Below are 15,016 nucleotides of genomic sequence, written 5' to 3' on the forward strand. Positions count from 1 at the left end.
TCATAGAATAAAAGAGAAGTACAGGACAACCCGGTATAGTCCCCTCATAATAAAAATCCCGAAGACTCAGGACATTATTGTCACTTGGTGGTTTTCCAGAGAGCCCTGTAAATGCACTGCCTTTTCATTCCTGGTCAGTTACTGACTTAGTTGGCAGAGAACAGTTCCCTTTTCTCTCTCCAAACACCAGGAAAGGACTTGTAATGGCCTCATCTCTAGCCAGAGTTGTTTTGTATTGTAAGCAATGTTTTGTTTTTTTTTTTCCTCTTCCAGTAAAATATTTGGTGTGACCAATATTTTCCTTTGTTAAGTTCCTGATAAATGAGTGAAATGTTTGTTTTCAGAGATGAAATGTCTTATTTCATTCTTATAACCAAAGACTTTGAGATTACTGTTCCCTTAATCCTTTTTTCCACCTCTTCCCCTGAAGCTTACTGTGAGAAGGTTAGAAGTCTCCAGCTACTTGTTTGCCCAATTTCTAAATCTAATCAAAGACTCTATTAAGAATTTAACAACGTGTGGTTAAGTAATCAGAGCTGTGTCCTGCTGTGTCTGTTGCAGAAGAACCCTCAGATCATGTATCTGGAGCAAGAGTTGGAAAGCCTGAAAGCCGTGTTGGAGATCAAGAACGAGAAACTCCACCAGCAGGACATCAAGTTAATGAAAATGGAGAAACTGGTATGTTTCTTTAGGGTTTTACCCAGTAGAACAAAGACTGTGGCATAGGAACTGGGCTCTGAGCTAGAGCTGTGGAGTTGTTTTAACTGCTACTTAAAGGTGCTTAGAAATGTGCAGAAGGTAACAAGAGGCTACGTTTTCTTCTGTGGGTTTGCTCCAGGCTCATTTATTGCTGCCTTCTGGAACATTTTTTTCCCCCCAAGGAACACAGAAAGCAGCATTTGGATCCTTGGAAAAGCCACAACAAACAAATTAGGCTTCTCTTTTAGGGTCTGTGAATCTTAATGCATCTAAGAAGAATTTTGAAATCATGTAAAATCAGTACTTTAATATATCACCAACTCTGGGTTGGTGTCTTATGCCCCAAACAGTTGAATATGTAAATGAATCACATTAGGGCAATTCAGTTTGCTATCTAAATTCTTAATCTCTCTCATGAATTAGAATGTGATGGAAGAGTCATGCTCTCATAAAATTAATCGGGTTGGACAAATGCAAACATTATGAAAAATATGAATGAGGTGGAGTTTGTGGCCTCTAGGACAGAGCCCCGACATCGGCCAGTGACAAGTTCACCAAGACGTCTGCGTTTGGGTGGAGCATGGCTGCTGGGAGCCGGAGTCTCACCAAGCGGACAGGGTTTGGCAAGGCAGCTTAAGTGATCCCAGCCATTGCTGTACTTTGCCCTTGACTGTACCAGCTGCCTCACTGTGCCTGTCCTTTGTCCCCCCAGTTATGAGTGATTCGTTGTTGAGTGACCGAGTGCCTCATTCAAGCCCCAGCCAGCTCTGGACAACAGGGAGCCTGGAGGCCACTCTTTGTTTGCTTTTTTTGTTTGTTTGGGTTTTGGTGTTTGGTTTGGTTCAGTTTTCTTCTACAGACACCATTACCTCACTGTGGAGGGAGGTAAGGGCTAAGCCCCCATCTGGATATATGGGCACTTTGAATTGTGATTGTGATTTTTTTCTTTTAAAGGAAGGAAAGAAGAATTCTTATGGTTTATCTAGTATAGATACCAGTTCCTGCCAAAGGGCCTCCTCTTCCATCAAGCCTGATAACTCAGCTAATCTCACAGTCATTGCTGATGTAGATCACCCTATTAATAATTTGTTGCCCCCTGTGCCATTCCTGCATCCAAACTTTTCATACCATATACACGGAGAACAGGCTCTGCTGTAAAATTAACAACACAGTGTAATTTTTGTTGACCCCTAAACATTTTTGTTTCTTGCCATGCCCGAGAGGTATCATGGTATTAGTTAGCATTGAGTTGATATAACAGGTAAACCCATGGTTACTTTATCTATAGGCATACCTCAGTGAACGATATTGTGGGTTTGGTTTCAGGCCACCACAATGCCAATATTGCAATAAAATGAGGCAAATGCACTTTTTGGTTTCCTAGTGCATATAAAAGTCTGTTAAGTGTGCAATAGCATTATATCTTAAAAAAAAATCAATGCACATACCTTAATTCAACAGTAACTGCCTGAGCTTTCAGTGAGTTGTAATCACTAATCACAGGTCACCATAGCAATTGTAATAATATTGAAAAAGTTTGAAATATTCCCAGAATGACCAAAATGTGTCAAAGACCTTGAAGAGAACAAATGCTATTGGAAAAATAGTGCCAATAGACTTGATTGACATGGGGTTGCCACGAATCTTCAATTTATTTAAAAAAAAATCTGCAAAGCAGAAGGAAGTGACATATAATAAAATGAGGTATGCTTATATTTGTAAGCTCAGAGCCTGTGTAGAAAACTCGTAGAAAGCAAGGAGGCTTTCTCAGTACGAAAGCTTTGTACAAGGGCTAGTTTCCTATAAAAGGAGGCATTGGATGAGAGAATACTATCAGGCCAATCCTTGCCCAGTCTTCCATTCCAGATTGCCCCACCTCATGTGTTATTTCGAACTCCTTTATAATTACTGGAAATTCCAAGCCTCCCTTTTTCTTACAGTCTCATTTTTGGGAAAGTTTTTCCACCCGGCGGGCTTGTCCTGAGCACTTTCTGGATAATAAGAAATGTTAAGAACAACAGGACTCCCAACCAAGAGTCATAGAGTAGATTAGTCATACATTGCAGAGACAGGGATTAGAATTAATTCTGACAGAGCTGTGATGTCACCACCTCAGCAAGTTATCAGATCTTACCTTTAGAAAGTAATGGGATGTAATCAGCTCTTCATCATGTTAAGTGATTAAATGTCTTCTGGGATTTTATCCTTGAATCTCTCCCCTGATCAATTTGTTTTCCTTGAAAGTTCTCCAGCAGGAGAACAAATGTATCTTCCACTGAACTGGGGAGGGAGGCTTTGTGTGGTGAGTGCTCCTTCTCTCAGTTGGTGCTCCACAGAGCTTGGTGAATGGGTGCTTTGTGTGGCCACCTGAGGTAAATGCTACAGAGAAACTGGAAACCACATTTAAGGCCATGGTAGACATGGCCAAGAATTGTCAACTGTTGGACTACTATGAGTTTTCTTCGAGCCTGGGGATTTTTTTCTCCAGAATTGACTATAGGAAGCTGAAGTGCAGGCTAGCTGCTGTTGTCATTTTACCACCTTGAAACTGAAAGAGACACGCGCGCGTGCGCGCGCGCACACACACACACACACACACACACACACACACACACACACACACATGCATTCGTGTTGCCCTCGGGCACCAGTTCTTGGGGGGGGGGGGGTGCAGTTCTAAAACAGTGTGCCCAGGAGCAAATCCATTACCCCTGGGTGCGTCAGTGGCCTGGCAGACATTTGTAAAAATTACACATCCAGATGCACTGTTTTGCTGCTTTAGATTCTTTTTGCAGCATGCCTGTGTGCAGATATTTCGATATACTACTAAACCTTCCTTAATTAAATCTCTCCAAGTGTGCTGGTGTCAGGAATGTGCCTAAGGGAAAGAGGGGCTTTGTTTTTTAATGTATAAATGTTGGCATGCTCGCTTACACCAAGGTGGACAACAACACAGCGTTGGTTGACAAACTGAAGCGATTCCAGCAGGAGAATGAGGAATTAAAAGCTCGGATGGACAAGCACATGGCGATTTCAAGGTAAAAACGGTCCTATTTTCCCTGAGCTCCTCCCTTCCTTGAACGACGAGTGTTAACTTTCTTACCACACCCCACCCATGTGGAGTGTGAAATGGGACTGCAGCGGGCGGTGGGTGGTTCAACAACGCGGACAATAGGATTGGAGCCAGTGGTGTTGGACCACTGTGGTCCCTGGCGTACTGACGCTGAGCATGCTTTCAGAGGTGGAGCAGCACAAGACCCAACAGGAAACAGCCCCAAGCATAAGACAGTCATCAGACATGGAGAAAAGCTGTGGTAGGGTCACCCACCCATCTATGAACTCACCCCCAAAGGTACTTTTCCTTGGGCTTACGCTCCCACTCCCAGCGTTTCTCCAGCAGCCCGGCCCCCATGCGCCGCAGCCCTGGGCAGGACTCCCTTTTGTTCCAGAGGGATTGTTTCGGGGGCTCAAATTTTAAATGGTAAGCATTTTTTCAAGTTCCTTTGAACTCAGATCCACGTGGTTTGTGGCTCTTTTTTTGTCCTCAAGGCAACTCTCCACCGAGCAGGCCGTTCTGCAGGAGTCACTGGAGAAGGAGTCCAAGGTTAACAAGAGACTGTCCATGGAGAACGAGGAGCTGCTGTGGAAGCTGCACAACGGGGACTTGTGCAGCCCCAAGAGGTCCCCCACATCCGCCGCTGTCCCCTTCCAGTCACAGAGGAACTCCGGCTCCTTCCCCAGCCCCAGCATCTCACCCAGATGACGCTTTCTGGAAGCTGAGAGACTGAAAGCGTTTGTACAGGTCTGCGGGACTGACCCTAACCACGCTCATGGGCGCGAGCGCTATGGTAGTGGACGCGTGATGACCACTCTGGAACTGGAGAGTCGCCACCCCCGAGGCTCCTTAGGAGACTGGAACTCTGGAGGAAGACTTGGACCCCGTCCAAGAGCCTCCTCCCCAAAGATCTCAGAACGGATCTACACGGACACTGTTGCACAAAGCACTTAAAGAACAAGAGGGTCTTGTTCATTGCCTTTTTCACCTAAGCATAAGGGGAAAAAAACTCTCAGGGGCCTGTTAAGATAAAGATTTATAACCTTTATAATGTTCTTCACCACAGACACCTTCTTGTGATTTTTATTTTGGTCTGACTGGGGATGTATGAATGAAATGGATGCACAGAGTGTCGTGTCTGATGCCTCCTTTGCTGTGTATTGAAAGTCAAATGCTGCATATATCTGGGTGCGTACTAATCAAATAATAGTCAGTGTATGCACTTCTGCAAAAGCCATAGAAGGAGGAATGATCGTCGCTTGAATTAAGATTCTCGACCACCAACTCAGCTCAGCCCTTGACCGTGGGGAGTGGTAATGACAGGAAAGGCTTTGACTCGTCCATGTCTCTACAGCTCTGTATCCTTCTGGAGGAACTTGTTGGCAGTCTTCCAGTGTTTGGCAACGTCAGTTGAAACTAGTTAGATTCTTTTCTGTAGATTTTTAACATCCCCATGTGAACCCAACATGATACTACACAGTCTATTTTCTCAGGCTGTGTGCAGATATAGAACCCTAATTTTTCTAAAAATCTGTATAAAGAAAAAAGGCAGTACCAGTGGATTTGCTTCTGCCTTATTTTTACCTTGATCTGGGCTATTGCCACAGATTGCAACTATCTGCTCTCCCATTATCCTCATTTCCCCTCTTCCTCTTCATCCATCCCCCACTGCCCCACCTCTCACCAGAGCCACAAAAGCAAGCCTCCTACCTCCTACCTACTTTTCTCTGGGACAAGGAATATGCTTTTCCAGAGCCAGCTCATCATCAAGGTGCCAAAACCACTTTCCAAATAAACCCAGGCCTGGATCTCCTAGTGCAAATTTTGGGAAACCCTAGAGAGAATGAAGAATAAGTCATGAGCTAGTAGAACGGAGTAAGGTAGGGTTCCGTGCTTACGGATGAATAGGAGCAGCCTGTTTAAGGCAGTGATGTGGTATTTAGTCAAACGTTTGGGGAAGAGAATGCTCAGTTTCCGTGTACCCTTTGAGGAATCCTTCTGTCCTTGAGAAAGGAGCAGAACGGTCAGTCGATGAGCGGAAAATGGGGCATACACAGCTCCCTCCAAGCTGCATTTCAGTTTCTTTTCAGAACTTATTACCTCCCCCCATTCTAAGACTTTGAGGGGGAAGTAGAAGGAAGAACTGTGGCTTCATCTCCGTCTCCCTGCACGTCAGTATTTACTAACCTGTGTCGCCAATGTCCCGTGGCTGTACAAGTAACCGCTATAGTGTAAGAACGGATTCGGGATACTAGAGGTGGATATTCGAGTCCTCATTGACATGTACACTACATAGCAAACTGACCTTCATGATGCATGGTGGTTTTGATTAGTGATTGTGTCCGAAGCCTTTAACCTCCCAACAATTTATTATGTATGTAACCTTCCAGGTTTGCTTCTGATCAATGGGAATATGGGTTCACTGCCACCTCCCGGAATAGCTCTCTGCTTGCCCTTCTGAGTTGTTTTCAATGCCATTAGCCAAAGTTGGGTTTGCCATCCATCTCCTATGCGTGGGGCATCTTGTGCTGTTCCTTGCTGTCCTCCATACAATTTAGGTGTCTGGAGAAATCAATCTTCTACACAATTAATACAAAATGTCTTTCTTCAGAGAATGGGAGGCAACAGGAGAGTAAATAGGAAATGAAACACACCTTTAAGATTTTTTTTTTTCAAACCAAATGTTTTTCACGTAGGATGCAAAATGTTGGCTCGTCATGAAAATATGGATGTGTAAACTGTAGTTGTGCTCAGTTTGTAGTGATGGAAAGTGTATTTTACTTTAATCAAATAAATAATGCTGGAATATTCAGTGTAAGAATTGCAACCTCTGACCTACTCCATCCTCCAAAGTGTCACCCAGTTTTTAGCCCTTCTCAAGACCCAGGTGACCATCTGTCTCCTCCCCAGGACCTTCCAACGCAACAACAGAATTAGTCACAGGCTGAAATCAGGTTCTGAGAGCTGGACTTACAGGTAAGCTTCTCTGAATTCCCAGCTATGTGTGTTGGAGACATTTTGACTGATTTGAACAATTTCTGCTATTTAATAAGGTAAACTGGGAACAGCTGAAGTCTAAATATTTTTAAAGATGGTAAAAAAGCCTAAATGAAGTTGAGTCTTCCTTGATCTGGAAATCTAGGTTATATTGAAAGTTAAATTTTTAAAAACACCTACTCTAGAATGACTCATCATAGGACTTTGAGTGCAGCAGCTTAAAAAGGCAAGTTTATGTAATTTAATTTTTTGATACCTTTGTATTGTAGATATAGTTGAACCATGTATTACTCTCTTTAGATCCTCATGTGTTGTAGTTGTGATATCAAATAGAATCTTGGGTAGTGACCCCAAACATTGCTGCCAACAAGTCCCTCTGGATGTACTTCAACCTAAAAAATGAACACTTAGCTCATTTTGTATTTTTTACAAAAACTTGCTCATTTAATAGAAACGAGGCTATAAAGTTAATATCGATGCTCTTTTTAATTATAAAATAGAAATGCATGTAGATAGGTAAGCAATCAAAATACATGCTCTCTGTTCGAGGAGTTAACACTTCTATTATTAGAGCGGATGACTTCCTTTTAGTTTGGATGTCTGGGTCTGACTCACAGGGCAGGGGGTGGGGTTTGGCACTTGACATCAGCCTCGGGCAAAGCATTAGTCAAAAGAACCCCAAAGCGGGTCATGGACACAAATGAACTTTCCATCAGTTCATTATACTTCATTTGCCAAGTCAGGAAAACTCAACAGTGGTAGCAACTGTAGTCGCCCCTTGGAGATTCTGAGCAGTGCAAATATAATATCCTACATCAGTGGTCTCAAAGTCTTCGATTGTCATGATGCTCTGGGAGATTCTTGTGGTATGCCCCAGTCCTCTGTGGATCAGCCTCCAACTGTCTTGAATTGTCACGGGCCTTTCTTCCTGTTGAACGACACCCCCATGCACTGAAGCACAGCAACAAGCTGCTACAAACAACTCCCATTCACCCAACACCATGGGGTGTCGCTTTCAAAGTGCAAAATACATACTTATAAAAGATTATTTGGTACGCAGAGCACAGGGGAGCTTTTATGCTGTATAAACATTATACCATTTGGCATGCTCTTTCTGCTCTTCAGTAAGTGGCTACTTAATATAAAATTTATTCTTTTGGAACTCCAAGAATGTGGAACTGGTATTAGGCAAAAAACATGGATAAAAATTTCCACCTGCTCTCCTCTTCACATTGCTCACTCAGTAGTTTTTGGTCACAGAATTTAAAGGCTTCTCATTGGTCAGATTTGGGGGAGGGAGAAGTAGAAATAGTCAAATATGCCAAAAGACTCCAGTGGGGAGAAAAGTTGTACCCCGAGGATGGATAACATGATGCCCTAGATGACATAACTCCCTATTTCTAGAAAGTGAGAGGGTCACTTTTAAGATGCTTAATCCAACTTTGGTGATAAGAATGTAGTGTGTTCTGGATTAGTTTAACGTAACTGTAATATTACCAGTATTAAAAAAATAACCCTTTCTGCTCGTAAAAACAAAGCAAAACAAAAAAAACTTGCAGATCACTGATGTCTTCAAAGTGTGACAGCACTTCTTGATAACACATACCTAGTCCCAGGAAACTACTTTTCTCCAGGTGGAGTTATTTTCCACCAACCAGAGTAGCCAATACACTTCTGGCTTAAGGGCTGTGTATGTCTTAGGAGGCCAAATCTCTTCTGGCAAGGAAGGGATTATTCCATGGTGGTGGCAAAGCTGTTTATTTTAGTGAGCAAAACAGGCACGGGGGCTAAATGTGAGGTTGTTGCTCTTATGGAAAGTCTATTTTAAAATAATCTCTGGCCTCACAGCACTTTTGCCAGGCCCTAGGTTTATATGCCCACATGGTGGATGTCCTCACCACAGGGCAGAGCTTGTACTGCTGGAAACCAAGTGGCCTCCAATTGACCCAGAATTGGGGGTGGAGAAAGAGGGAGGCTCCCTCCTTTCCCTTCCAGGTCTCATCCCTGCTTAAGGGTTACAAAGAAAAATAACCTATGTTGAGGGTATGCTGAACTGCCTAACGGAAACCACTTCTTTTTCTGTCTTTTAAAAACGCCACTTGTAACTATACTGAAATGTCTTAGGAACCTAGTAAAGCCCGGGCCCGTACCATAGTTCCCCGCATTTGTTGCACTTAAGTTCGGATCTCTTCACGTAGGGGTGGGGATGGGGGACAAAACCGTGAGCTGAGAGAGCTGGCTGGGATGGGGGCCCAGCCCTTACCTTCTGTCCTGGATAGATCCACCTGAATTCCACCTCAACGTCAGGTTCCCCGAGGACCGTGCAGAGGACACTGATGTCATCCCCACTTCCCACTTTGTTTGAGGATGCCAAGATGGTTGTTGACGGAGGGCCTCGAGGAACTGAAAGGAAGCAGGAGATGGGGAAGGTGAGATGGACATCCACGAGTATGACCTTGAAGACAAACCTTGAGACATATTCTGTTCTTTGAACAAAGCTGTAACATTTCTGCCTGCCTTCCAGCTTCCCAGCCAGCTTCAGGCCTAGGCTCTCCCACCACTTCCGGTGTCCTTGGAAGCCTCCTCTCTACCTTGACGGTCCAGAATGGGGAACTCATCCAGGACTCCCAGGCCCAGCCATTATCTTTACACGAGGAGAGGAGCTAAAAGTTCTGGGAATAAGAAGGGGAATAAAAAAGTTGGGGGAGGAGAAGGTGCGTGGGGAAAGAGCAAGCAAAAGGTAGAGAAGGGGCAGACTGGAAGGAGGGCAGCTGAAGGGGGTGAAGAGGAACAGGCCGGTGTGTGGCTGTCTCCTCAGAGGGAAGAGGAGAATGTCAGAATCGAAGGAAAAGGACATTCGCAGGAACGGCACAAATACTACATCTGTTGGCAGTCCCTTCGCAGCACCGCAGAAACGTTGCTTCCCTGCGGTCAGTTCACTCAAGGAATTCTCATGGCGGCCTTGAGCAAGGCAATGGACTGGGAGCTGGGACTACAGCAGCCAACAACCCAGACGTGGTCTCTGAGCCCTTGGGGACTACGCTTCGTGGTCTGGGAGGAGGCAGACACTAAGCAAGTCATTGTAGGGCTTATGTAAAACGTGAGTTGTGTTAGCAGCTGTGAAGGAGAAGCCCAGCACGTTCTAGAAGCTCAGAATAGTCTGAAAAGAAGAAAGGCTTCCTTGCTTGAGGGAACACTGCTTGAACTCAAATCTGAAGGGTGAGCTTAACGGGCATGGAGGAAGAAGTAGGGAGGCAGCCACAGCCCGGGAATCCCAGTGTGCAGAGCCCCCAGCGTGAGGTGGACGAAGGCCAGGCAGGCCGCAGGGCAGGGAGAACGACAGAGGCTGGTCCGGCAAGGCCCTTGAGGCCACTGCAAGATTCCGACTAGAGGTCTAAGAAAAGTGGCAGCCTACTAAATGGTTTTAATTGTAATTATCATCAGCTATGGTGTGGAAGATGGAGAGAGAAAAGGGGAAATCAATTGAAAAGAGAGTTGTAGTAGTACCAGGAGGAGATGATAGTTTGAACTTCTCTCTTGCGTTAAGGACAGGGAGAAATATGGCACGAAAAGTGTAGGATGTGAAAATGATTTGATGGAAAAGGTGAAAAGGCGTGGGAAGGAGGAGACAGGGCTGTCAGAGTGACTCCCAGTCCTGGCCTGGCACATGGGTGACCGGTAGTACCATCACTGAGACTGGGAAAGCCGAAGAACCAGACCCTGGAGGAAGACCTGAGTTCAAGGCAGGCCCCGTGAGGCATCCAAGTGTAGATAATCGGGTGGACGGGCAGACGCCTGAAGCCGGCACTCCCAGGTCTGGGCCACACATACTCACCTGGGAGTTAGCAGTGAGCAGATAGGAAGCAGAGCATGGGTATGGCTGAGGCTGGCCAGGAGGAGAGCAAGGCATGAGAAAGAGGGGACCTGCACCACTGACAAGCTGGAAGAGGCAAAATGCTGACAAAGCGGAATGAGAAAGTGGGGGAAAAGCAGGAAAACTTGAAGCCAGGGAAGAGGCATTTCACGTAGGTGTGGTAGAATCTAATAGGACGAAACAGAAACTTGTCCACTGGATTTGACGGCGTGCGAGTCCCGAGGCCCTTAGCAAGAGCTGATTGGGTGGGACACTGAGAGGAGAGATGAGCGTGTAGGAAGGAAGGAAACACAGGGAATGGGGAGCATCTTTCAGGGCATTTGGCTGTGATGGGAAAGAGAAGACCTTAGCCGAGGGCTAAGGATGGTCAAGAAGGGTTGAAAGTTACTTGGCAGCAGTGTTACTTGGGGGCCGTGGTCTACTGAGTAAGTCCCAGGCTGAGAACAAGAGGCATCAGGGAGTCCAAATTCTCATCTCGGAGAACTGTTTGTTGGTGCGGCCACTCATGCCTCTGCAGGGCTGCTCAAGCAGCAGCATTGCAGAATGACTTCTCCCCACCCCCCTCCCCCTGACCACTCCCCCCAGTCATAGAAGAGTTCTTGGAGGGAGAAAAGTTACCATTGAAGGACTATGGTACATGAAAAGGAACCGTTTCTTCCACTCACCTAGAGGGGCTGGTGAGGGGGGTGGCTTTCTGTCCTGGAAGTCAGGAGAGGGAGCCCCAAGAAAATCACTTGTTAAGGAAGGGACACCATGTTATTCTGCGGTAGGAGATCTGCTTGCTGGCTGCACCTGTGCCACCAGCCCAGAGCTGGAGAGCACTGGGAGTGATGGTATATGGGGCCGCCAGGGGGACAGGAGACCCAGACTGTGTCCCTGCTGTAAGTTTCTCATTCTTACATGCTCCAGAGTCGGGGGAACAGAGGAACTTGGAGACGTCAGGGGCTATATCCTTTCCAAGACCACACTGCAGATCAGGGCAAGCAGGTACATGTGAATAGCAGAGGTCTTCAGCTGAGGGTCCAAGGGGAGGATGGGGTTGAATCTGATACAGGCGAATGCACCACAGGGGCTGCTTAGGGGTGAATTGCTTATCATCCTTGGCAGGATGTTGGAGCCACCATCTGTCCCATTGGGTTCAATGATAAGCCAGAGCAGTAAATACTACCAAGAAACAAGTGTCTCTGGGCTGTAGCCTCTCCCCTTCTCCCCCAAAGCCAGCACCAGAGCAGGGAGAGTGGGGGAGGTAGACCGTCTCCCTCCACCACTACAAAATGCCACTCCACGATGCTGGAGTCGCCAGTGCTGCCGGTATGCTGGTGGACAGAGCAGGAGAGCACTTCAGGTCAAGGGTGGGGTTAACTATGTTAAATGAACAGTGTTAGAGACTGGAATGAGACTGTCTTACTAACCCCAAGTGCCTGTTGGATGTAGAGTAGACTGAGATATCATTAATGGACCTCACTACCCTTAGGAAAGCGGGTTTCAACATGGCAGAGTTGAAGGAAGTGAAGAAAAAAGTATTTCATATATGAATCCACTGAATTGAAACTCCTCACTAAAATACTCGCAGAGACATTTGATTCACATTAAAAAATAGTTCCATTTTAGTGGAGAGATTTGAGCATACATCAATTGTGTCAAGAAGTGGGAAGTGAGAGAGTCAACTGGAAGAGACTGAATTTACCCATCCATGGGATTTTCCAGTAGCTCTCATCATGGAGAAAGCGTATAGTCATGTTCTCTAGGGTGGCATTTCCCTGGACAGTGGGAGAACAGGCGAGGGGCAAGGAGTTGAGGGTACCAACAGGGAGCATAGCAGTGTTGAGCCCTGGACCCCCAGCTGGGTGGGCGGGGAGGGAAGGAGGGCACTGGAGAACGTGGGGAGGAGGGTGGAGGTGAGGATGGGCATAGAGGAGTCACCGAACACTAAGCAACAGTCTGAGCGGGGCTGAGGCTGTGCGTGGAGTTGGACGTCTGATTCAGTGAGTGATTCTCAAGTTGGAGCCGCTGTAGCTGAAGACAGGCTGAAGTTGCAGCTGAGGGCGGTGGTGCCTGAGGTAGAAGGGACGAGGTGGTCAGTGAACCTGGCCTGATGAACTCCAAGTGGATACTGACGTCATCCAGAGAGTGAAGAGACAAGGAGGACAATGAGCCAACAAGGAGAGTGACTGGAAAGGAGAAGGAAAAGCTGGTGGTGCCACGATGCTCAGAGGAGCAGAGGTTCTTCACAGAGGATGAGAGGATGAGGGTGAGGAAGTAAGAATGGGCACAAGAAGAACCTGACCTTGAGTTAGGGAAGGATGGTGCTCTTAGGAGACCACGGATTTTGGTTACAACAAAGAGGATGCTCTCCTCAGAGAGGAAAACACTGGAGAATTGCTGATCCATCCCACAGAGGTAGTACCAGGGTGAGCAGTGGATGAAGGGAGTCAAGAGGGGCTGGGTCATGTCACGGGCAATTCTAGAAATGGCGGTACAGTAAAGGAGCCTTTAAGAACAGCAGTCTGTGCCTCCTAATTTCCATCCATAGCTGGGAACAGCAGTACCTGATACTGACTAGCTGGAAGAGATTAAACTCTAGGCAGCGGTAGGAGCGGGCTTACCTTCCACGTAGAGCAGTTGGTACTTGACTGAGATCTGAGACTTGCCGCCAGCCTCCGCCTTGCAGTAGACCACCCCCTGGTGGTCAGAATGAGGTTGCAGATACACAAAGCCTCTCTTCACATCATAAACAATGTCTGTTCCATTAGCGGGGATTTCCTTGGCAGGGAACTCCCTGTGGAGGGTGACTTTGGCCGACAGGACAGTCACTCGACAAGGAACCACAGCCTGTCTGTCTGGGTTCAGGTAGACAACATCGAAATAACTGGGAGAAGGTACAAAGAGTTCTCCTTTCTCTGCAAAGGGAGAGATAGAGGTCTATTTATTCTCGAGAAATAAGGTAAGAGTGCTTTAAGGATTTTTACATTCGGGGCACAGAGAGGGAACTGGCAATATACTCAGATACTAAGTCCTTATGCATAGAAAAAGCTAGTTTCTAGTGCTTTTCCTTTTTTTGTAAAAAAGATTTCACTTCCCATCTCCTTAAAGGAAACAGAAAGGTATTAGGTAAATCAGGCCCATGAATTAGCCCACTGAGGAAGCAGGGAAGGAGACTGATTCCCTTATGTTAAGAGCAATTTTACCACCTGTGAACCATCTGTGTCTCTGGAGAAGTTAGCCCCAAAGCCTATGCTTGTAACTGCCCTTTGGGAATGGTTCCCCAACACAGCAGAGCCTCTGAGAGGCCCAGCCCAGCGAGGATGCCGGCACCCTCACCTGCCTTACTCGCAGCCCAGAGAACCTCGTTCCTGCCAAGGTCAGTGGAAAGAGAATTCAGTAAGAACAGACGAGGAAGCCACTAGTCTCAGGTTCTGAGCTCTGCTTGTCTAACAAACACTAGGCTAGGGAATTCAGTCAGTGTCTTATATCCTCCTGTTTGCCCTGCAATCACTTTCCCTGTACTTTAAGTTCTACATGATGGCATTTGATCTTACAGAAATGAGAGAAACAAGGACTGGCTTGCCCATACATTCATTCCTCAGGACAGTCAAGGGACTGTGGGTTAGGGTTTTGTTTTTGGCATAGCACATTAAATCCTGTTTTCTCGATGATTCTGTGAGGGAATATTACGGTAATTGCTAAGAGAAATCTTTGAACTTAATCATACTCCAACAATTGTTAAATTGTTTCCCATGTTTTCCGCACCATGTTCCTGAAACAAATAATTATTCTTGGCTTTCTCCTTCACTAAGCCCTCTTTGTGCCACAGTCATATGATATTTTAGGGTGGGGACAGAATTCCTAGACACAACATCAAGTGTCTTCATGGGCCAAGAGTTCTTTGGCTATGAGTGCCAAGTTCACTGACATGGAGGTCTTTCCCTGGCTCTGAGATAAAGAGGGAATATGTCATGGCTCAGTGAGTCTCCAGCTTTTCCAAGGCTTTCTATCATGCTGGGGGATTTGTGCCACCTTCATGATAAATTGACCTTCCCAGGCTTAGTTAAGGGGCACCGTGGTCAATGTTGTATCTAAAACCCACATGTTCACACAGAGTTAAGTCTATATGGCTTTGGATGTGTCAACTTAATCTCTGTGCCTCCACATCCCTATTTGTAGAGAGAAGAACCTGGAATAGTAAAGATAGCTTTTGAGCAAAAGCCTTTAAGGAAAACTTCTGATTGTAAGATTTAGAAGCAACTCTTGTTTAAAGGTTTTGTAGAGGAAACTGAACCAATAAACAAAGCCAGTAGAATAAGTGAACAACCCAAATTCCAGAACACAAAAATGTGGTCTTACTTCTTGTACTATAAAACAGTCTTTGAAAGAAGTGACCACACCAGTTG

General features: G+C 46.0%; 2 protein-coding genes across 8 annotated transcripts in view; one reads left to right on the plus strand and one right to left on the minus strand.

The window, feature by feature from the left end:
- Positions 1-6,562, plus strand: part of MTUS1 (microtubule associated scaffold protein 1) — a 166,471-nt gene extending 159,909 nt beyond the window's left edge. For 6 of the 7 annotated variants that reach the window (XM_073902364.1, XM_073902363.1, XM_025886274.2 and 3 more), the window contains 3 exons: positions 562-678; positions 3,640-3,737; positions 4,249-6,562. In XM_073902364.1, coding sequence (XP_073758465.1) covers positions 562-678; positions 3,640-3,737; positions 4,249-4,462 — 429 coding nt within the window. In that variant the 3' untranslated portion in view covers positions 4,463-6,562. The remainder of the gene's footprint in view (positions 1-561; positions 679-3,639; positions 3,738-4,248) is intronic. The other variant, XM_073902366.1, reaches the window with a different exon arrangement.
- Positions 6,563-7,218: 656 nt separating this feature from the next.
- Positions 7,219-15,016, minus strand: part of PDGFRL (platelet derived growth factor receptor like) — a 72,825-nt gene continuing 65,027 nt past the window's right edge. Inside the window, exons 4-6 of the mRNA XM_025886147.2 lie at positions 13,232-13,525; positions 9,015-9,154; positions 7,219-7,679 (exon numbers count right to left, since the gene is read on the minus strand). Coding sequence (XP_025741932.1) covers positions 7,491-7,679; positions 9,015-9,154; positions 13,232-13,525 — 623 coding nt within the window. The 3' untranslated portion in view covers positions 7,219-7,490. The remainder of the gene's footprint in view (positions 7,680-9,014; positions 9,155-13,231; positions 13,526-15,016) is intronic.

Source organism: Callorhinus ursinus, unplaced genomic scaffold (genome assembly GCF_003265705.2).
Source record: "Callorhinus ursinus isolate GAN/ISIS: 27379988/994484 unplaced genomic scaffold, GSC_fseal_2.0 scaffold17, whole genome shotgun sequence".
Lineage (NCBI taxonomy): Eukaryota > Metazoa > Chordata > Mammalia > Carnivora > Otariidae > Callorhinus > Callorhinus ursinus.